This window comes from Biomphalaria glabrata, chromosome 7 (genome assembly GCF_947242115.1).
Source record: "Biomphalaria glabrata chromosome 7, xgBioGlab47.1, whole genome shotgun sequence".
Taxonomy (NCBI): Eukaryota; Metazoa; Mollusca; class Gastropoda; family Planorbidae; genus Biomphalaria; species Biomphalaria glabrata.
Window position 1 is genome coordinate 17,002,120 of NC_074717.1, and position 24,379 is coordinate 17,026,498.

Here is a 24,379-nt window from a genome sequence, read left to right on the forward strand (position 1 = left end):
ACTCACACCACTACCCCCATCTGTGCCACCACCAGGTTTATAGCAATATATATATATATATATAGAGAGAGAGAGAGATAGATAGATATAGATATATATATATAGGCCTATATAACATCATCTACATCTATACTTTCTAGTATTTGTGACTTCACTGACATTAAAGCCATGATGAGCATTTCTTTCGTCATTGTGCTCCTGGGATAGTTTTTGATAAGCTTGAGCTTTGAGAATGTTCTCTCACATGACGCAATGGAAGTGGCCAGAGTTAGCGGTTTTCGGAGGAGGTTGCAAGGTTTGAGCACACGTAATTACCATATGAAGCCTGTTGGTGTCTTGGTTCAAGAAGAAACCCAAAGGTATCCATTTTCTTTCCAGCCTTTGTAATCTGCCCTTCATCTCCATATGAAATCTGTGCAGTACTTCTGTCGCAACACGTTTGAATTGCAGTTCTATTGGCAGTCCTATATTAGAACTCAACTTCCCATCAAGTCTTTTCTTTCTTCTGGTTGTTTTGATTACAGGGAATCCATAGTATTCACTACCTTCTTTTGTTTTTTCGAGGGATTGGGTTTTTGTAAGTTTCTCACCATTTTGCAGAAAGCATGAAGGGTACTAATTTCTTCAGCAGCTTCCCGTATGTGCAGTCCAGACTTTTGTAGTTTCTTCTGAACTATATTAGGAGCTTTGACCAGAATTCCAGATAGGCAAGAAATTCTTAATCTTCCACTGCATGAAGAAGATTCTGTGCTAATATTATATGATATTACAGTGGCGTAAATAGGGTGTTTGATGCCCAGTGCGGCCTCTCCTAATGATGCCCCCCCCCCCTCTGATATAAAACAGCGAAAACACGTTATTATACGTTAACAAAATATACTACAAATAAATATTTCGAGCTTTCTTGGTCGCAAAACTATCAATAATTTTAATGAAATCATTTTTCCACCAATTGACTTGTTAGTGAAACGCATCGCTGATTGCTATTAATTCTTGATCAACTTAATTAAGTCGGAAAAACTTCGCTCGCATAAAGCCACACTTACCGCAATTGTCAGAAATATGTTAAAATCTGATAATGCTACCTGAAGAGAATCTTGGACATGATTTTATTTCTCTCAAAGCATAATCTGGCATTCAATAGGCATCACGAATATTTAGACAATATTTAGAGCTGAATCATTTTGTGGCATTCTAGCTGATATCTTTTTTTTTCGCTTGGCTTATTTTTATTGTAGTCAATATGTCTTTGATATTCTGCACTAATCCTCAGATCAGAGCACTTTTGCTGATAGTAATAATGGCTTCGGCGTTGCCCTTCCAATTAGAAAATTAAGAATGCATAGCAACTAGCGATCCGCCTACTTAAGAGATTTTGTCTTTACAATTGTTCTTCAACTCGTTTGTGATGACCATTGAGGGCCAGATTCTGCTTTGAGAGAAAAGGAATCCAAGATTCATTTCATTATCAGAATTTTACCTTTAGGACCCTTTGATCACTGCCGTCAACCATTTTAAATAGAGAAGACAATTTCTCCATCTAAGCTAGCACTATAAGCGCCAGCCAGACTTATCAACTTGAGCAGCGCCCATAATATTAACAGTGGCAAAATAAATCAATTTTGTAAATCAAATACAGTAGTTTGTTCATGTGTGCGGTTTTTACTGAAAAATGTTGTGCTCAGTTTGATGCCCCGTGCGGCCCGCACCACACACACATGGCTAGCTACACCACTGTGATATTACATCATTGTTGGTTGTTTATGTTTCGTGCAAAAGCATTCAAACCATAATTAGTAAAGATTCATTTCTCGCTATGCCCGAGTATAGAAATACTCCGATAAGCGGACTGCCGTATTCACAATCACAACTGCTGATGAGTAGAAGACTCAGGAAAATCATTCCAACTGATCCCAAACTATTGAAACCATCGGTAGCTGAAAAAGCGAGACATTACTCAACGAACGATAGATTAAAAGCAAAGTGAAATACGATGCAAAAGCAAGACTACCTAAAGATTACTCGCTTTTTGAACAAGAGTTTCGATGAAGACATCTCTGGGTACTATGATAACGATGAAGACAATGAACAGCAAACTGTTGGAACAAACGAAACAGACAGTTATAGACCAACGTCTAGAAAACTTGTGCCAGTCAAGTCAACCAAAAGTGGTCGAATTGTTAAAATTCCTAGTAGAACTTTAAAAGGAAGGATGTGCTATAGACTATATATATATATAATATACAGGACTGCCAACTGTGCGCACCACGCCTATATTTTTCAATTAAATAAGTCCCGTACACCGAGGCGTCCTTTGTTGCAGCCCAGTTGCAGGGTAGTGTTAGTAGAATGACTTCCGGTGAATTAGTTTACAATATAAAGAAGCCATCACTAAATATTTTAATCACCACTTTTACACCAAATGATGAATGGAAACTCAATTGTCATCGAAGATTTTTCAGAGGTAAGTGTGCACAAATCAATTTATGACTTAAATCTATAAATGTAAAGCTTTAGAACTTTTTTTCTTAGCCAATATAGACTAATTAGCCAAGCTTGTAGTTCGTGTATCGTCTTATTTACGACACTGATAAAATTAGATTCATTTAGCATATACCGGTATACTCTTACTATAATAGACCTAAATGAAATTTCGTTTATAAGTTTAAAAATAGTCCTGTATTAGTCCTATGTCACGTTTCATGCCATTTTTTCTGTATTGGTGAGACCTTTGTAAGATTGAACTATTTACCTGTAGCTCAGTGACTCTATTATTATAATTTTATTTAGACTGACTCACTCACAGACTGACCTTATATCATCCATTATATACGCTACCTAGGTAATAAATAACACTCTTGAAAATGTATTGATTCTTCCATTAATCGCTTTTTTAACTCCTATTTATAGAAAAAATGTAAACATGCAAAAATAATATAAATAATTATGTCAAATATGATGAAAAGAGAAAAAAAAATTATCCAAGCTGGCAGCATAATTCAAACATCGTAAATGTCGTAAAATAAGTTTATACCGGAAGTACCTCGACTCACATTTTGGAGTTGAATTAAACTTATGCTTAGTTACCCTTAGTGTTGGCAGCGGTTCTCAACCTTTTAAGCTAGGCGACCCCTTTTTACAATATACCACACTGCCCCCCCCCCCAATAGACACACACAGCAATAGAAGAATAGACAATAACAATCCTTATTTTTTATAGTCTTAGGCGACCCCCAAAGGGGTCGCGACTCACAGGTTGAGAACCCCTGGTCTATGGGATGTGCAAACATTATATAATATTACGTCATTGTTTGTTGTTTATGTTTTGTGCGAAAGCAAAAGGATTTGACGGAAATAAAAAAAAAAGAGTCTTCTATGTCTACTTTGATAATCACAGTCTCTCGTATAATTATCATTAATTAATGTCTACAGTATATTAATATCTATCGTGCACTGCTTTTAGTGTCCATTCTCTCAGTTGTTGATTCTAAAAGACAATATGATGATTTTGTCGAGATGCAATCAAACTGCCGACGTACGGTAGCTTCTCTTATATTACTCTTTTTGTTTTTTAAATCCCGGTTTCATCTTCTTTCAGTTTGGCCCATCTATGGGGTAAATTTGGAAAAAAAAAAAGTGATAATAGTTGGATCTATCTCAGCAGAATGAAAAGTTGCCAGGTTGAGAGAGTGATTATCACAGTTCAGAAATGTTGCTTTTGGATTTATGCCCAACAGACGTATCCGCAGGCTAGACACTCATTGTGGCTGTGTTATCATAGGTTTAACCTTTGCGTCACGCTGTTTTGTAGCTCCACTCTGGTCAACTCGGCAAGGGGGAAGTTCCCATAGAAAGAATAAAAAAAAATTAATTTCATAAATAAAAAACATGCCATGATTGTGAAATTTCCTCTGACGAAAAGACATACATTTAGTTTTTTTTTATTCATTTTCCCACCTTTGCAATTCAGTCTTTTATCACTCTATAAGAACGGTTTATTTATTTTTTTATTTAGAAAAATATGTTTTTATTGGATTGAGGAAGGATGAATAGAGGGGCAATAACTCAAGTGTGAAGTTTAGTTCTGAAATTATAGGAGCCAAACCCGAATAAGTCTTTGTTATAAATTTAATTCATTAATGTTGATAAAGAAGACACCCGTTGACACTATTTGTAAATCAAATATATTAATGCATGTATTTACAAACAAATTTCAGACACCCTGCAGTATTGACAGTACCGGTACAAACTCACGTGTCTTCTTTTTCTAGTATCTGATATCCATCCAGCATTTTACTGTTACATTTATTGTCATAGCATTTTTTCCCATAGAGTAACTTCTGTTTCTTCATTATTGTTAGTTATTAGTAAATGCCACCATTTTGATCCACCAAGGAATACTTTGCTTTTATCCCTTACCATGTATGGATCTCATTAGACAAACGTGTTCTTAATTTTTTTATTAGTATTACCTTGAATCTTGATATTAGAAATTAGTCAACAACGTCAAAACTATATGTATTGAATAAACTTGGCGTTCAGAATAATGATTTTGTGATGTTGTTAAACAAGCACTGACCAAGACCCTGAAGACCTATAAACTACACAGATTTGATATGCAGCCACCCTGATTACCGTCATTTACATTGAATTAAAAAATATAATTTTAAACTTACTATTTTAGAATCGCTTTTTAATCTTTAAATGAATTTATTAACTTAAAAAGTGTCATAACAATATTCAAATTTATTAACTCAACAAGTAAATGTGCTAACAAATTCACCAGATATTCAGATCTATTTAGCCCTAATAAAAAAATAAAATGTAAGCATGGACAAGAAGCTAGCTTATCTTTAAAGAAAAGTTTTTCCCTCATAAATAAATGAGGAAATAAATATAGACAACATAATTACAAAATAGAAAAGGATACATTTAACGTTATATGAAAAAATGAAAAATTATTGAATCAAATTCAGAATAGGTTTAAAAAAAAAAAAGGAAACAAAATTAATATTAGACTGAAAAAAAAAAAAGAAATGTTTAAAATTGTCTTTTTCTGCTGTAAAATAATAATCTTGCCAAATAAACAATCATTTCTCTTCTTTGTTCTTTAGTTAGAAGATTTTCATAGCCTAAGCTCCAAAATGGCTTTTCATCTTTTATAAATGGTAAATCTGGTGCATTACACACTAAATTCTCAATTTCTTGATATTCCTGTTCTGTTAGCTGACAATCAATATCAGCTATGTGATAAAGCTTTGAAACTTGAACTTCTTCATGATCACACTGCTCATCAGATTGAACACTAGCAAGCTGAACAATTCCTTCATCAACCATAGCTTTTAGTAGGTTGATGTTGCTATCAATGCCATCAAACAACAGGACTGTTTTGGGCTTCAACTTGACTACTCTGGCAATAACAGGAAGGCCAAAAAGGCGATCACGTATATTGTGCTGAATCTCTGAGGTCCACTTTTGTTCATATTTCTCTGGAGGTAATAGTGGTAGATGACACCTCCAAGCCATGACTGGAATGTCATAGGCCTCTGGACACATTGGTCTTAGTCTGTCATATGGTAGGAGTTCTGTTGTGCCAAAATCAAAATAAATAACTAAACACATATTACAATGAGGATAATTTTTCACAAGTACAGCTCTGTACCATCTGTTATCTTCAGTGTAATTACCTGAAATATGATCAAATTTATCAATAATTATTATAAAAGAAACTAAAACTAAAAAGATAATGAGATTATGTAAATTATTTAATTGAAATTCATCAAAGAGAAAGTAAACTATAACCATCTGTTACATCCAAAACTATTAGTGTTGGAAAGAGCTATTACAGAGATTATATTTTTGATTTGTTTAAATTCTGAGTAATGCTCACACCATCAGTCCATTTATATCACAAGGTCTCTTTTGACTTGAACGAGACACACTTCCAAGTGAGAACTACACATACTTTTCTCATACATTCCTCTAATGCAGGGGTGGGCAAATTATAACCCTCTGGACACATGTGGCCCACCAAGGTATTTCATACGGCCCGTAGACACTTACTTATATAAGTATGCCACAGATTATATATCTAAAATATGCATATATATTAATAATAAGTAATTTTAAATAACTATATAAATAATTGATACTTCTGATTCTTATGACGAAGAGGCTAAAGAATGAATGTCTATTTATGTCATTCAAAAAAGTTTAAAGATTTTTCTAATTCGCAATATATAGAAACAGTCAAAGACGCAAATAAAGATTTTTCTAATTCGCAATATGTAGAATCAGTCAAAGACGCAAACCCATGCCAGTATTTATTCAATACTATGAAGAACTGTGTTGAAAGTGTTGAGATGGCATGGAACAAGATAGAAGTATAATAATTTATTGTGTCCGTGCTTTGACTGAGAAAAATAAAAAGGTTTGTTAATAAAATTAAAGAACAATATCCCAGCCATAAACTCTACAGGGTAAAGTTTGAGAATAGCTGCATTAAATAACAAACATGTTATTGACCAATTATCTCAGTGATCAAACTTAGAGTTAGGAGTCTTAAACACAAGCAGTTTTGAGAAGTACTTGAAGATGTTTGGTACCACCATCATCATCATCATCAAATCCCATTAGAGTGAGGGCTTGAGAGGCTTAAATCCTTTCTTGCAAAAGCCCTGGACAGAAACCCTGCTGTCTTGTTTGGTACCACAAAAGTATCCACTGGCTTAGCATGGGCAATGTATTGAGAAGAATATGGGAACTCAAGGAAGAAATTATGTTCTTTAAAGAAAATTGACTGTGACTTTGTTACTTATATTTCTAATAAAGAGTGGAAGACTTCATGTTCGCCATCGACACAATTGCAATGGGTTGTTTGCACATGAAATGTATGTGCATTTTAAATCTTTTCAGGAAGGCAAGTGAAAAAGTTTTTGTCATTTTTTGATGATTCTTTGCTGATAGGTAAACTAGGTAGTGAAGTGGTTGAAAAGTTAAAAACTTATTTGGATTCCTTGAATGTAGAATTTGAAAGAAAAATTTCAGACATCAAGAACTTGGAACTCGTTTTCAATGCCCTTATTTCACCATTAAGTGCAGAAGCCAAAATATACATTCACTCCAGACTCACTCAAAATTTACATGTGAAATGTTATTTCAGATAGCGGAATTGTAATTAATGATTTGATTGCCAGGGGAACAAAGAGTTTTTGTGTCTGTTTGTCTTATTCTTTTTGTAATTCTTCGATTGGGAGTGTAAAAAGATAAATGTAAGAGTATAATACAGTATAATTGTGAATTAAAAGACATTATAAAAAATTAGCTATTAAAGTTGTAAGTATGTCTTCACTCATATCCTGCCAATGTATTAATTCCTCTTTACCTAATAGTGTTTTAAGATGAATTATTGCCTCAATTCAACTTTTCCATAGTGTTTCAGATAATGAATTTTGATAATTTTGTTGTCAAAATGTTTCATCTATGATAGGAGCTAGGTAAGTTTTTTTTATATTATTAAACTAATAGTTTTTAAAAAATATTAATCAGAATAATGTTTTGGTGACCCCAAATTTGGTACACATGCACAAATAAGATTACCAGACACTGATAACACAAGAACACTTTTGTTTCCTTGGCAATTAAATCATTGAATACAAAGTAACTTCACATGTAATATTTAGTTTTCTATTGTTATATTTAGTTAATGTAAACATTTCAACATTGATAAAAAGATATATTATTAAACAAGATTGCAATTAGGCTTTAACACTATTCTGCATTTTCTTTCCATGGTCCTTGCCAATATATTGAAACTCCATGAGTTGAGTAGATCTGATGGAAAGTTTTTTAACCCAGCTCAGCCTAAAGCCAAAAACAAAAAACAGTATATCCTGAACTACTGTTTGCTGCTGCTGCACTCACCTCCATTTATAAGCAGGATTTCAAAGGTTTGTGAATTGTTTGGCAACTGCATTGTCAAGAACTCAGCCTTACAATTAGTCTCACCAAAACTAAATTTCTATCACAGAAATACAAGAGTTAAGCATTAAAAATCACACCCTTACAGTGCTGCAAGAATTTACCTACATGGGATCAATTTTTGTTAGAAAACAAAAATATAGACAACAAAGTAACAAAACGGATTGAAAAGGCCTCTGCAGCCATAATGAAACTCTCTAAAGTCAAAATATATCAAATTGACCAGGCAATCAAAATTCTAGTCTACAATGCCTGTGCATTAAACAATATAGAAGTGAAATAATGTCTCCAAACTGTTTTAAGTAGGAAACTTTGAAATAGGCCAATACACAAGTGAAGACTATGTTGGCTTGGACATGTCACCCGTTAGTTTGGGACTTGGACATGTCACCCACATGCCAGACAAAAACCAGACACAAGAAGGACATCCAAGACTAACCTAAGGAGATGTCCGCAAGAAGAATCTTTAGACTACAGTTATCAGACAATGAAAGGCATGGAGACAGTTTGCCTTCTGGAACGACCTTTGCAGAAAGCAAAAGAGCTGTGGTGGCCATAGACGAGAAAGAGGAAGACAGCTTCTCAATTCATCAAGGTGCATCCATAGTCTTTTGAGACACAAGTAGCTTTATAATCTGTTACAATTACACCTAAGTATTTAGAATGCAGTTGTACAGATGTTCTTGTTTTTTTTTGTTTTTTTTTTTTCAAACTAGTTATTCCATAACAATTCAAACATTCACTTATCTAATATATAAAGCAAATTGTAAGGAGCATGTATGCATGTCCCAAATAAAAATCAAAACCGTTTGACCAATCTTGGCATTTACTTCGCATAAATGATCCTTAGATCATGGCGGGGACCGTAGTGTATGTTTAATGTCTCTCCCACAACCTGAGGGCGAAGCAGGAAATTTTGGTGCAGCTGTTTTGGTGTGACTGTTAATATCATGGTCCCAAGTAAAGATCCGACCTTTCATACTTTCTATGTTTCATGCTTTAAATGTTCCCTCAGAATTAAGGATTATAACATTCTAATACAAACCTGCCACAGGATGGTTGAGGATTGCGGCGAGAAGGGTTTGAACCCGGAACTTTCAAGATCATGCATCTAGAGACAATACCTTATGACCAGGAAGCCATCCATAGTTCACAATATGTCAATCAATCAATCTGACTAACCATTTAATGGTGATGTTTTTGTTTCACATCATTTTCTTTGTCTTGTGCATGTTTGTTTATTAAGAGGCCCATTTTTATTTTAAAAGTAAGAACAAGGTCACAAAGACAGTTTGTGTGGAAACACAAACTCAAAATCAGCCCCCGAAATGGTCCACCCAGGCAGGTAAATAGGCCGGTATCAATATTTTCAGAAAGAATATCAGAATTAAATTCTATTGAAGACAAATGACAGAGAAGAATGGAGAAAGAAGGTTGACAGATCTTGTGTGGTGCCCCAGTGGTCCAGCAGCCAAAGGATAGGTGTAAGTGAATATGAAATTAAATGCGAACCTTGCCTAACTGATGACTTATAATGAATATCTAATTGATCTAATTGTTTTGGGTCAATCTCTTAATCAAATCCTCAAAAAAAGAAACAAATACACTAAATTTCGACCTACCTAATCTAATCTATATATCTAGATCAAATTCTTCATTATTACTATTTATTTGTGATAAATTTTAGAATAATTATAAAGTTTCTTCAGTAATAAACATTGTGGGTGTCTTGTGTCTAGCATAGTCATGGCAACGTTTTTTTTACATTGTAAAAAAAAAAAAAGGAAAAAATAAATGTCTTAAATAAAGCTTCTAATTTCTATGCAAACAAACTTTTATAACTCTTTTATAAAGTAAAAATAGTTCCACTGTTGTTAGTTAAAAATTTTTATTTAAAAATGCAACGAAACAAAGGTAGGGTAAGAACGTCTATGGGATAGATGTTCCGTGTGTTTAGGGGCAGACAGACCGTCTATGAGATAGACGCTCCGCACTGAATGAGTTAAATTATAGTCAGAATATCTCGTGCCAAAATGACCCTTGCGCCAAAACGGTCAAACGTCACGTACCGACCTGAGGGCCCTAAAATAAAAAAAAACCCACCTAAATTTATCTCTTTAAATAACAAAACTTTTTAACAAATCAGGTAAACCTATTTTCAAACTCTACTTTTGTTTTAGTTGCAAAAAAAAAAAAAAAAAAAAATGTGAAGGGAACATTCTCTATTTTTGACAGATCTAAATTCAATCAAAGTAGATCAGTAATAGCAAACTAAGGCTGGCACAAGCCACAGGTTATATTCAGCTAGTTTTGAATATTTTTAAAGGTTCACACATCAAAATCATTTATTTATATGGAATTTTGTGTAACTGAGTTTAAACTTAAACCATTTAAAAAAAAAAATTAAGCTGATGAGCAGATTCCAGGATCCCTATGAGTGATTTGGTGAAATAATTTCAAAATCAATGCTCAACAGATCTAATTGCTGAGTCAGTTTCATTTTAAGGCTTCTATTGATTTTTTTTTTTGGTCATAAAATGACTATGGGTCATCACCTGAAGATTGGATCAGTTTAATACATGGGCATTATTGGGCATTATCTATGGCTGAAATGTTGTCACCCACCCACCCCTCCCTCTATGCTGCTTTTGGGTCCAACTTGAAAGACTCAACTAATTTTTTTTTCATCAATGTGACATAGATCTTATTGTAAGGATGATAGTTTCATGTGAGTCAAAAGGTTTAATATTAAGGTCACATGTCTATAACTTTTATGTGGTGTCATTATCTACTCATGACATATTGAAAATATAAAAAAAAATGAAGTCAGTCCCTCAGTGTTAACAGTTCTTTCTTTATATAGATTAAAATATATTTCTTCAAATATAACTTTTTCAAAATCTTACTATGTAAAAACCAAACATAAGAAAAAAAAAGTAAAATCAATAGTATTTTGCACATTATGTAAAACTGAAGAAATTAAACAAACCTTCTATTAATTTTCCTTCTTCAAATGTCATGTCTTTAACGATAGGCTTAGAGTTTTCATTTATTTTCTCCATAAATTTTTCAAACTTTAGAATTTTGCTATTCCATCTGATATCTTGATCTGAAGAACTGAAATAAACCATGGTGAAAAATGAAAGAAAAGAAACTTTGTACATGAATAAATTCATGCTTACTTTCTCAAAACTAATGTTAAGTAGTTAAGTCAGAGAAGGAATTTCGAGATATAGAATATAGTTCATTAAAAAATATGTATCTGTTTTCAACAAAAAATGTAAATGTAACTTTATGGATACAGTTTTTTAAAAATATTAGGATATTCAAGTATTTACAGATAGTCCTGGCCTAATGGGAGGGGGGGGGGGGGAGGTTTTTGTAAATAATTCATATGGACATGGAAGCTTGGATTTTTTTGGAAAATTCCATAGTTTTGACAATTTTTGATGTGTGTTATGTATATTATTCTTTTTATAAAAAAAAACAAACAAACTTGGTAATTAATGATTTTCTGACGTAATTTTTCTGCACATCCAAAACTGATTTTCAACAGGTTTCTATGTGATGTGAGAAATTTTGGTTACATACTATAGTAGACTAGGATTGGCCGACATATGTATGTGTATCTTGAGATGATTACAGTTTTTGTGCCTAATTTGTGAAGATTTTATATTTATGATTGTGTTTACAATACAATGCTTGTTTTTCTTTTGTGTATTAATAATGGCATAAACAGAATCCCAGGTCGGGGGGAATATAAAATGACTAAAATACACTGAAGAAACTTCTATATTCTTTTTTCTTTCTACTAATGAACTCCATCAATTACTATCCATGCAGTACTACTTGACATATTCTTACAAAACCATTGAAATAATAAATCCACAACATAGAAGCACTTAAATATACAGATACCTTTTCTATCATCTTAACGTAGAATTTACTTTCACTAATAAATGACTTCAAAGCTATAAAGTACTCAATGACTTACTACAACTTATGGCCCCTGAACATCTCTGGGACATGCGACAGCTCAAGGACATTGACTTACTCACTTTCCCCCAATTTATACCTTTTAAAATTGACTTTTCTAGAACCCTAGAAACTTCTTTTCTAAATATTTCATTAGCTATAACCTTCTAGAAACTGATGTTCGCGACTTTTTTTTATGACCTCTTACTCTGATTGGTTAATTATAATTAATATGTATTTACTCTATGAACTTCTTTTGACCTGACCTTTTCTAGAAAGAAGTAGAACATGGTCACAGTATGGATTTGTAACATTTGACCAGGTTGTTAAAATAGGTCGGACAGAAAGCCTATTTACTTTTTTTTTTTTTTTTTTTTTTTGGGGGGGGGGGGGGGGGGGGGGGTTTGAGAAGAGATCAAATTAAAATTTGTGAGTAGTTTTGTGTCTTGATTTTTTTTTTTAAGTGTGTGAGACTATATCAGTGACTATCCCTATCATAGGTTATGGATGGACAAGGCCTAGCAGTAATTGTAAGAATGAAGCATTTGTAGCCTTTGTGACCTACTTTGAAAATGTTGAAGTGATACAATAGGTTAGATCTAGTGAGGAATGACAAAGGCATAAGTATGTCAATAACTCAAATTTGAAAAACCATCAGTTTCTCTTTAACCTATCTTTATATTTTTTCTCTCTAGTATATACCTACAGTATTTGAATGCACAGTACTAATCATATTATAGTGTACTGCAGTTATTTAGTATGTTTGTGATATAAAAATGTTTTACTGCATTTCATAGCTTTGAAAATCATTGTTTTCTTATCTTATCAATCAGAGACAGTTCTTCAAAAGAGAAGATAATTACATTCTACTCATATCTATGTGTTACTAAAACTCTGTGTAGTGTATGATAATTAAAGACATAAACAATGCTAAGTCATTGGTTTTCCTAGCTGATTAAGGCAATCCATTCCATGTTCTAATGACACAAGGGAAGAAGAAGCACTTGTATACATTTTTCCTAACATGTGGAATAAGAAATGTGCCTTTCTATATAGTACTGTATTCTTTATAGTAGCTAGTTATATTTTTATTAAAATATTTAGAATTGTACTTTATATATGCTTTTAATTTTTTTTTTAAGAAACACCTGTAACTGTTCTGTACAGATATACCAATACATGGTATATAAAGAAAATTCATCTAGAGAACAAATTACATACAGTAATACACATGTGCTTCAAAAATTTTGGTTGGTCAGACACAGGGCTAATGTAACTTCAAAATTTCAATGTACTAGAAAATAGTGTGTCAATCAAACCTTAAATAAAAATGTTCAAAAGCCAACTATATTCTTTTAGGAATATATACATTTCTGTTACTACCATTATTATAAATCTGAATAACCAAAGGCTTACATATAACTTTTTTTTTCACCTTTCAAAAGAAGAGTTATCTTTTCAGCTAAAATCTAAAAAAAAGTTTCCAAGAGGCAAAATGAATAAGAATAGATATATCAAAGATAATGAAGACTTACTCAACTAAGGCTGGTTGCAAATAAATTACATCAGGGCTCTCAATGTGAGTTATTTGTGCTTTAAAGATGTCATTTAAGTGAACAAATTCTAGCTGAGGGCACTGAGAGATGCTATGAAATGCTTGTCCAATCATCCTGCTATGTGCAAGAATGTGCCTATCCTCACTGATGCACAAAGCCTCACCTTTGTTGATCAGATACTCTATTAAATTGAAGCCATCTTCAGCACGAGATAAGTCCACCTAATAAAAGATATGGCTTAAATGCAATTCATTTTTTGTTTAATTTAAAGTTTAATAAGCAATATTTACAACTTTTGTAGCATAGCATTCAATATTTATAACTTAGGCTGTGTTTTGCTTCACAGTTGCAATGATAAATTGTAATAGATTCTTTGTCTTCTCACAGACTAACAAACTTATAAATGAATAATAATAATAATAATAATAATAATAATAATAAGGGTTGTCTTCGAGTCCAAAGATTAATGAGGAATACGATATTTCCCATGGCTACACAGCCCCATCTGTGACCTACGTATTTTAACACATACAAAGCAAGCATAACCATTGTCCCCCAGTGGTCAATTAAGATTTGGCCTCAAATGTGTAACCATCGGCCTTTGTGAGTGACCCCGAGCTGTCTCCTTCTGAAGCCGCATGCAACCAAGTGCTCTCTTCTATGTCTGCCTAGGCAAGTTGGCACCTAAGCTGGTCTTCAAAGTGTTTCCGTGGGGCACCTCTGTCCACCTTTTAGCTCACCAAAAAAAGACAGATTTTAGCATACTTTAGTCCCCCATTCGGGATACATGCCCTGCCCAGCGTACTTTCAGACCATAAGAAGTCCCACTATACTGTCCATACTAGCTGTTTGTAGTTCGGTATGTCCATGATGGTGAAAGCATTCAAGTAGTATTAGTTGCTTTCTGTATAATACCCATGTCTCAGATCCATATAGAAGGGTTGAGAAAACCACTGCCTGGTAGACATTGATTTTTGTAGGCATGAAGAGCAATTTATTCCGCCAGACTCTCGCCTGGAAGGGCCCAAAAGCACTACTGGCCCTGGCCAGAAGGTTATCAACTTCCCTTGAAAAGGAGGCGTCATTTAATACTATGCTTCCTAGATATATGAAGTGGTCTACCACGTTAAGAGGCTGTCCATTTACGGTGATCTTTGGGGCTGAGTAAGTTTTATTTAGTGACTTCTGGAACATGACTTCTGTTTTCCTGAGGTTTATTGATAAACTAAAAGAGGTGGCAGCGTATGCAAATTTATTAACCGCGACCTAGAGATCATGTTCAGTGATCTAGCAAGGTGCAATCTTCAGCATAGAGAAGCTCTGTTATGACCATTTCTTTTGTTTTGATATGGGATAGTAGATGTCACAGTGCCGTCTGAGCAACACAATTATGAATCACAATATTACAATTAAAAAATATAGAGAAGCAAAGTTAGGAGTTGAATAGAGGTATTGTAAAAAGTAGCTCTATTAGAATAGAGTTTAATCTTTATTTTAGGGTAAAATTAACATTTTGATTATAATTGTAGTTTCAAGATATATTTGAAATTGACAGTGATCCTGATTTGATCTGGCACAATTAGATTTTTAATAATTATTATTAAACACGAATTAGGTGAGGATGTATGGTAAGGTGACCAAATTGAATAAAGTAACAAAAAAAATTTAATTAAAATATAAATATGTAGTTTTTTTGTTGCTTGTATTCCTTGGAAAAACTTATATGAGCATTGCACATCTTGTTTTCAAGCTTTATATTGTTTTGGTCAAAACATTCCCTCATTTTAGGAATAATTGGGCCACTTATTAACATAATTTTTCTTTCCTTCTCTTTCTCTTCACTCAGTCTATCTCTTTTTGTTTTTTCACCCCACGCATTGTTATGTTCTCTGAAATAAAGTTTTAGCTTGAATAGGAACTACCTGCTTCATAAAACTCCCAACACATACTTTTCTACCGTAAATTCTAGGTATATCTCTTTTAATTTATTCTCCACAACCCAAACAAAAAAATTCATTCTGTATACAATCTCTGACTTTTTACTTAGCTTCTCAATTAAATATTGAATATTCAACATAACTATGTTGCCTTTCCAACAGCTTCTCAATGTTATATTGAAATATATACATAGTTTTGGTTGTATTTCCAACAGACCACCCAGACACACATCGATCCCCCCTGTTCACTACTTTCTATCGAACATTTGTACTTTATTTTTGATATTTCCCCAAAAGGCTGAAGCCTATAAAGAAAGAATAAATAGAAATATCTCACAAATGCCGTATTTTTAAAGCAATTTTTTTTTCTTTTTTTTTTTTTAAGTCTACCTTTTTTTAAAAATATGCCTTACATCATTTTCGCTTCTTTTTAGATGCAGTTTAAAAAAAACTATCCTAATAGCATTAAAAAGATAGATCTAGATCTATTAACCTTTCGCTACACTCAAAACGGTTAAAAAAAACTATTACAATAAATAAAACCAAATTGATATTTCTTTTTTAGAAAACCAAATACCAAATACATTGCGGGGCCCAATGCGAAACGGATTGCGCAGGGCCCAGTTTGGATAGGGATATGGATAATAAGTGAAAATTAAGAGGTTTATTAGAAAATAAATTTGTCTTTGCATTTTATTCTTTCTTTACTACATACACAATTACTTTACGAGCCTTGGGTGTAGGGAAGTCATACAGTATATCATAAAAATTCTGTTTCCTACTTAGATCACGCTCAGTGGCAAGAATTACCAAATGTTTCAATCTAGCTTTGAGAATTGTTGACCTCAAGTAATTACTCAGTTTGAGGGGCGAGAAGCTTCTTTCACCTGATTCTACAATTAGGGGTATTGTATAATGCCTTTTTTATCATCACGCGTAGGATTGGTGTTTTCCATATTGAATGACACTCCTAAATGATAATTTTGTCTATATTTCAGGAGATTTTTATGACTTTTCAAAAGATTTTAATAATTTCCGGAGATTTACAGGAATTTTTTGTATTGTTGCAATTTTAGGACATTTCCAGGAGCACCTGGTAAATCAGGAGGCCGCGGAATATCTGTTATAAGTTATAAAATGGTTTAATTTAATAATTTACACCTAGGATTAGCGTGGGGCCTTGTCACAGTCTTAGTTGACATTGCATGATCTAAAGTTCACGTCATGTTAAGAGTTTAAAAGACATGTTCAAGGCTATCCCACATCTGCATGCCGAGATGCATCAATTATGTAAAATGTAAATGTATGTTGAATGGTGTAAAGTTGCAGAATGCGAATGTCGTGTAATGCTGGTTTCTTGCTTCCTGAAGTACTCTTGACACGTGACAAGACAAATATTATAAACTGACTGTTGAAGTCCGTTTCAGCAGACAAATATGAAGTTTATTTACAACACAATAATAATAATACTGCACTCCTTGTTAGTGCTACAAGTCAAGAAGCAATAAACAATCCTATCCGCATAACAGCGGTTTCAAATGTATCCAATATATGTTAGTTACAAATCACGTCCGCATCTCAGCGGGTAACAATAAGAACAATTACTACTAGTGACACTGGAGCTCCAACTATAGATATCCATTGAAATACGAATAATACTTTAATATTCAATAAGCACATAATGAAATCAACTCTCAAATATAATTAATCAACAATCATTAGTCAATCGACTTTCATGCTATATACATATATATACACCAGTCCAGGAAGCAACGTCCAACCTTCCTGGACCGGGAGCAAAACCTTACTTACTTGACTTGACTGAACTCCAAGTCAACTTTATTCATTCTACTTCCTGTTTTCTACATCAGGAATTCCACATGTCTTTTAAACTCTTAACATGAAGTGAACTTTAGATCATGCAATGTCAACTAAGACTGTGACAGGCCTATAAAAGTGCGGGGCCCACTGCGGTTGTATAGGCTGCAGTGGCCTAAGGCAGGCCTGCAAAATAATGCTGTGCTGTTGGTCAACTAGTATAATTTTATTTCTTAACAAGCATGAAGAGAAGAGGGGAAACATTATAACTTTAACCCTGAGCGCCTAAAGGCAGCACGGAAAACCAACTCCTAGATACCCCCTCCCCCCACTGGTCCACAAATGAGATTGGACCAAATCGCTCTGAGCATGCTATAAGCATGAAAGTAGCGCTATATAAAAGCTATAATAATAATAATAATAATAACACTATAACAATTTGCCAAAAATATCAAAGAGTATTCTAAAAAACATTTATATAATATATAACAGCACAGCTACAAAATTAAATAACTAAAAAAAAATTAATTTGGGATGAAATGACTGGGGATGATGTAATCGGAGATGAAATGACTGGGGATGAAGTGATCTGTCACTTTTTTAACTGAAGATATGAAGAAATGTATGTGGTGTGGGGGGTCAAGGTAAAAAATATAATACAGATTGAATTGAGAAGATTGTGCTATTAAATTTGAATTATATTCAGATGGATTGATTACACTCAAACTTATAAACCCCTAAAAGAAAAAAAAAAGCACAGCACAAACAAAATAAAACGGAAGGTGCAGGGGTCAATTCTGAAATATGAGGAACTTTAAGTCATATACAGCACATGATATACTAGATCTAGATTTGTTCAACTTTGGTTATGAATAAAAGAAGCAAAATGGCGATCAAGATGGCGGCCGATCTAGTACTAGATCTATTCATTATAGTAAAGATCAACTCCTCAAACTTTGTTCAAAGAGGAAGCCTCTTCCACCATGTTATGCACATATAAATTGTCTCTACCCTTCCTCTGTTAGTACAAAGAAAAGAGGTAAAAAAGGAGGGCTACGGCAAAGGCTGAGAAGAAGAGGTTTTCACCCACCACTTCCTACGATTATTCTAGCTAATGTCTGCTCAATTAGAAACAAAGTGGATGAGATATGTGCCCTTGTACGCTACGACCGCATTTTCAGGGAAAGTTGTCTATTGGCATTTACTGAGACATGGTTAGAGGAGGATGACAATGACAACCTGATTGCTATTGATGGTTTCTCTTGCGTGAGATCTGACAGAACGACTGAGTCTAAGAAGAAGAAAGGTAGGGTGCTGTGTGTGTACATCAACCTCAAATACTGTACCAACTACACGGTTAAAAAGAGAATGTGCTGTCCAGATCTAGAACTACTGGCGCTCTCATTAAGACCTTTTTATTTGCCTCGAGACTTTGGTGTTATTTACATAGTCCTGGTTTATGTTCCGCCTAAAGCCAAGACGGAAGTTGCAGCTGCAATCATCGCTGATGTAGTGCACAAGTTTCAGACAAGGTCACTGGACGCACCAGTAGTTATACTGGGTGATTTTAATAAATGCACCTCGAAGGTTGACCTACCCACCTTCTATCAACACATCTCATGTCCGACGAGAGAACAGAACTCTGGACTTATGTTACTGTAACATCAAAGGAGCATTCACATCTCGTGAAAAACCACCACTAGGATCATCGGACCACAAAACACTACAACTGCTGCCTACTTACCGCACGAAACTTAAAGAAGGAAAAATCATTCAAAGAAACGTACAAGAATGGACTCAAGACAACATTCTCAAACTGCAGGGTTGTCTAGACTGCAATGACTGGAATTTGTTTAAAGAGACCACTTCAAAGTTGGAAGAATGGGTTGACGCAGTGACAAATTACATCAAATTCTGTGAAAACGTGTATCAGCACTAAGGGTATCAAGATATACCCCAACAATAAACCATGGATCATTGCTAAAATAAAACGGGAAATAAATAGAAAAGAGCATATATGAGTGGCGATGGACAGACAAGGAAAAGAGCTCAACGAAATCTCAATGTCGTTCTTGAGGAAGGGAGGAGAAACTACCGCACCAAGCTAGAAGACTCGATTAAGACAAGTAACATGAGACAGGCGTGGGGTATCATAAACAAAATGTCAGGAGCACAAGTCAAAAGTAAAATTAATCTTGCTACAAGAGACGAAAAAACATTATCCAACGAGCTAAATGATTTCTATTGTTGCTTTGACACGAAAGATTTTAATTATCTAAGACTCAAAGCCCTTGAGGATGTCAATGTTAACAACTGTTTAGAATTAGCGATTACTAAAGAGCAAGTCTGCAACATTTTCAAAAACGTCAACCCAATGAAAGCTGGTGGGCCTGATGGAATAAAAGGGCGAATCTTAAAAGAATGTGCTGAACAACTAGCTGAACCTTTCCAAGATATTTTTTCTACTTCATTACAAAACCATGAGATACCATCTGTGTGGAAGTCAGCTATAATTGTACCTGTGCCAATAGTTTCCGAACCAAAGGAATTGAATGACTATAGACCTGTTTCACTTACTTCCATTGTGTCTAAATGTTTAGAAAAATTGGTTAAAATGTTTCTTCTGAATGATCTTTGTAGTAAGTTAGACCCTTTACAATTTGCTTACCAAAAGGGTAAAGGTGTAGACGATGCCATCCTAAATATTTTAAATTGTGTCTACAAACATCTGCACTTCCGAACACTTATGTAAGATTGTTCTTCATTGATTTGTCATCAGCTTTTAACACTATAACAACTTCATTTACTCATTGAAAAGATAAAAGCGTTGAAAATTAGTCCATACATAATACTATGGGCTAATGAATTTTTGACCCAGAGATCTCAGAGGGTTAGGGTAAACAATTTTATATCAAATGCACGCATAGTTAACACAGGGGCGCCCCAGGGGCTGTGACATCGCCATTGTCGTTCATTTTGTACACCAATGATTTACAATCAGATAGTCCTTTTTGCTCCTTCACAAAATTCGCTGATGATGCGGCTCTTCTTGCCCTGCTCTCAGAGAGCTCAGACGTAAATGAGTATTTCAGAGAAATAGAACACATTGAAAAATACTATAAAGATAATTTTTTATTATTAAATGTCAAAAAAACCCCAAAGAAATGATAATCGATTTTCGTAGTGAAAAGAAGGAAAATGATATTGTTTCTGTAGCTGGAGAGACTATTGAAATAGCGCAAACCTTTAAATACCTTGGTACTATCCTAGACAATAAACTAAATTTTACTGCAAATACTGATTATATTAGCAAAAAAGGGCAGCAAAGATTACGATTACTGAGAAAACTGTCCTCGTTTAATGTTAGTGAAAAGGTCTTGGCTATGTTTTATTACACTCACATCTGCAATATTTTAAGTTTCAATATGGTACGGCAATCTGAGCATTAAAAATAAACTTTATAGAATCCTAAATGCTGCTGGCAAAATCATTGGCAAAAAACAAACCCCATTCCGGCAGTTGTTTGAGATAAACATTTATAAAAAAGCTAATAAGATCCTTGAAATAAAGAATCACCCTCTGTGTCAGGATTTTGTGATTTTACCATCACAAAAGAGAGTTTGAGTTTTGAGTTTAGGCACATCAGCACAATTTAGGCCATGTCGAGCCCGTAATCCTTTAAGGATCACTCTCCCTTTACATAACAAGGGCTAACTTCTATACAATTATATCATTAAAAACAAGGTCTATTCACAGTTAAAATAGTAAAGGTGGTAAAAATTTAATAATTTGGTAAAAATCTTATGCAAATATTATATGTTCACAGTTCAAAAATCAGATCTTCGTAGACAACCCCACCTCCCAGACAAAGCCCAGTACCTTCCCAGGGTCGACATTGTCGAATAGTGTTTTCAAGGTGTGTGTGTTCTAAACAATTTCTCCCTGACATCCTGGTATCTGGGGCAATCAATGAGGATATGTTCCACGGTGAGGCAAGAGTCACAGTACTCACATAGAGGGGGCTCCTCTCTCTTCAGCACAAAAGAGTGCGTGATGTAGGTGTGGCCAATCCTAAGTCTGGACATGGTCGTGCTACCACGCCTTTTCAGACCCTTAGATGTGGGCCGCCACCTGACATCCGCCACAATCTGCCTGAGTTTATTGTGAGTCTCAGCCTCCCATCGGTCCTGCCACTCTCAATAGGTGGCAGAGGCAATACTTTAGTGTCAGGTCCGAGCAGGGAATTTGGGTTCCTGACACAGCATGATTTAGGGCTCTCTTTGCTTCTCTGTCTGTGGCTTCGTTTCCCTCAATGCCACATGGGAGGGGACCCAGATGAGGGTGACATCCCTATGGTCGGCTGTTATTTGGTCAAAAAGCTTCAGGATCTTATGTACCAATGGAATGCCAGTCTTCATCCGCCCCAAAGCTTGCAATGCAGATTTGGAGTCGGAGCAGATTATAAATTTTCTCCTTTCTGATGCTTTTACGGCCATAAGTGCAAGCGATATTGCATGCAATACGGCATGCAATACAGCTGTAAAGATGGAGCAGCCATTGGGGAGTCTACGGGAGATTGTTTTGTTCCGAAAGGAGCAAGCACACGCAACCTTTCCATCCATTTTAGATCCGTCTGTGTAGATGGTGCCACAATCTCCGTAGCTCTCCTGCAGTTCCCTAAAGTGGACTTGTAGTATGCTTGGGTCTGTATTTTCTTTTTTGAAATTAAGGATGGATAAATTTAATTTGGGTTTATTCATTAGCCAAGGAGGATTCTGAGGGGTTTCTATTTTAGAGATTTGGTCAATGGGTGGGGTTAAATTTTGGATGGGTTCTCTCATTCGAAGGCCCAATGGCTGTATGACGTTAGGCCTTTGATTGTATAGTTCTACCTCTGTAGGGTTAAATATGGAGTCGAAAGCAGGGTTTGTGGGGTTGGCTTTTAGCTTGACTATGTACTGCATTGCAAGCTTTTTCATTCTTATATCCATGGGGAGTTCTCCAGCCTCCACATGGAGACTTGGGATAGGTGATGTACAAAACGCGCCGAGACAGAGACGCAGGGCAGCATTTTGTATTGGTTCCAGTATTTTTAGATAACACTTCCTTGCTGCTCCATATATTATGGATCCGTAGTCTAGCTTGGATCGAATTAGACTAAGATATAGCAGCAGCAAGGTATCTCTGTCAGCTCCCAAGTCCATATGGCTGAGTACTCTAAGTATGTTTAATGACTTTTGGCTTTTCTTCTTAAGCCCCTTAATATGGGGGAGAAAATTAAATTTGGAATCTAGGGTGAGGCCTAAAAATTTTACAGTTTTCACGACAGGGATCTTCTTTTGTGTAAAAACAGTTCAGGGTCTGGGTGGAGTCCCCTTAAATTACAAAAATGCATACTAACTGTTTTGGAGTCCGAAAATTTAAAACCATTATCTTTTGCCCAATTTTGAATTTTCTTTCTAAGGTGTTCATGTTTTTGCCACATGCAAGAATGACAAAGTCCTTTTTGCTCCTTCACAAACTTCGCTGATGATGCGGTTCTTCTTGACCTGCTCTCAGAGAGCTCAGACGTAAATGAGTATTTTAGAGAAATAGAATACATTGAAAAATGTTTGATGCTAAAAAATACCTCTTCAATATAAAAAAAGCAAATTACACACTAAAATTATTTCAGCGTAGCCAAGCCAATTGGGGGTTTTGACTTTAAACTCCTCTCCTCCAGATGGTTTTGAGTTTCAAATCCCCTACAGAGCGTTTTGAGGTGGAAAACCTCTATCTTCAATAATATTCTAAAGCAAAACTACAGTTACCAAATTCTATGATTGTAGCTAAATGGGGTTTTAAATTTTTAAAAAACCCAAGTAAGTCCTGAGATTTTTTAGTTTAAAACCCCCAACAGATGATTTTGATGATAAAACTTCCCTTTTCGATATAAAATCTAAAGCAAACTACAGTCACCTAATTCCAAGAGAGTATTCAAGAGAGGTTACACATTTGTACCAGTGGCAGGGCTCCATTAATAAAGTGCAGTGAGTCAGTTATAGAGATCTGATCTAAATTAAGGAAATCCTATGCCGAAGTGGGAGTCGACCCCTTAGTAAGGTTGTGACAGAGCATCGCATGAGGTTTGCGGGACATGTTCTCCAACAAAATGAATTAGGCATAAGAAGAGTTGCGATGACATCCTAGATCCTAGTACACATTCATGGAGGTCCTCAGAGCAGGTGGGAAGAGGCTTCAGACATTACCAGTGACAGATTTTTGTGGAAACAGCTTGATGGCAAATGCGCCGAATGGTGCGGGAGGGTCTAAGTCAGTAAGAATAACATACTAGGTTTTTGAATTAAGACTTTTTAATAGCAGGAAAATGCACTGTAGATACCTCAGAATATGCATTTTATTGGCATTCAATACCAGAAATAGTGCTCTTGGTGGCGGGGCGGAGGGCTGGGGGAAGCTCCTAGCACTGCTAGCAATGGCTGGGAAGCAACAATTTTTCCACTAACTACAGGAAGAACCTATTCTAGGGCACAATAAACGTGTTCCGAAAGAATGAAGGGTCAGAATGTAATAAAGATTATGTACACACACACACATACATTTTTTTTTGCCGGGGGGGGGGGGGACACGGGACCTCCGAAAACAATTCCTGGCTACGCCCATGCTGCCTGGTATCGCAATCTAAGCATTAAAAATAAAAAATAAACTTTATAGAATCCTAAATGCTGCTGGTAAAATCATTGGCAAAAAACAAACCCCATTTGGGCAGTTGTTTGAGACAAACATCTATAAAAAAGCTAACAAGATCCTCGAAATAAAGAATCACCCTTTGTGTCAGGATTTTGTGATTTTACCATCACAAAAGAGATACAAGACACCGATGGCAAAGACAAACAGACACAAACACTCTTTTGTTCCCCTGGCAATCGAATCATTAAATAAGAACAATCTGATATAAACCTTGTCACATGTAAATTATGAGTGCGTCTGGTGTGAATGTACACTTTGGTTTCTTATAGTTATAATGTTTTTTGTTTGGTGTAATGCACAAATTGTAAGACAACTTTCCATATGGACAATAAAGATTATTATTATTATTATAACATACAGAGA

The 24,379-nt window shown here is 34.9% G+C and overlaps 1 protein-coding gene and 1 long non-coding RNA gene across 2 annotated transcripts in view; one reads left to right on the forward strand and one right to left on the reverse strand.

Annotated features, from left to right (window-relative positions):
* The first annotated feature begins 153 nt into the window (after nt 1-153).
* Nucleotides 154-10,196, forward strand: LOC106075558 (uncharacterized). Its single transcript, XR_001219166.2, has 2 exons — nt 154-2,464; nt 7,434-10,196. It is a non-coding gene; the product is annotated as an uncharacterized LOC106075558 (long non-coding RNA).
* The window catches only part of LOC106070283 (RING finger protein 17-like), a 63,997-nt gene continuing 44,349 nt past the window's right edge, over nt 4,732-24,379 (reverse strand). Inside the window, exons 16-18 of the mRNA XM_056036705.1 lie at nt 13,491-13,732; nt 10,970-11,097; nt 4,732-5,687 (exon numbers count right to left, since the gene is read on the reverse strand). Of these exons, the coding sequence (XP_055892680.1) occupies nt 5,041-5,687; nt 10,970-11,097; nt 13,491-13,732 (1,017 nt within the window). The 3' untranslated portion in view covers nt 4,732-5,040. The remainder of the gene's footprint in view (nt 5,688-10,969; nt 11,098-13,490; nt 13,733-24,379) is intronic.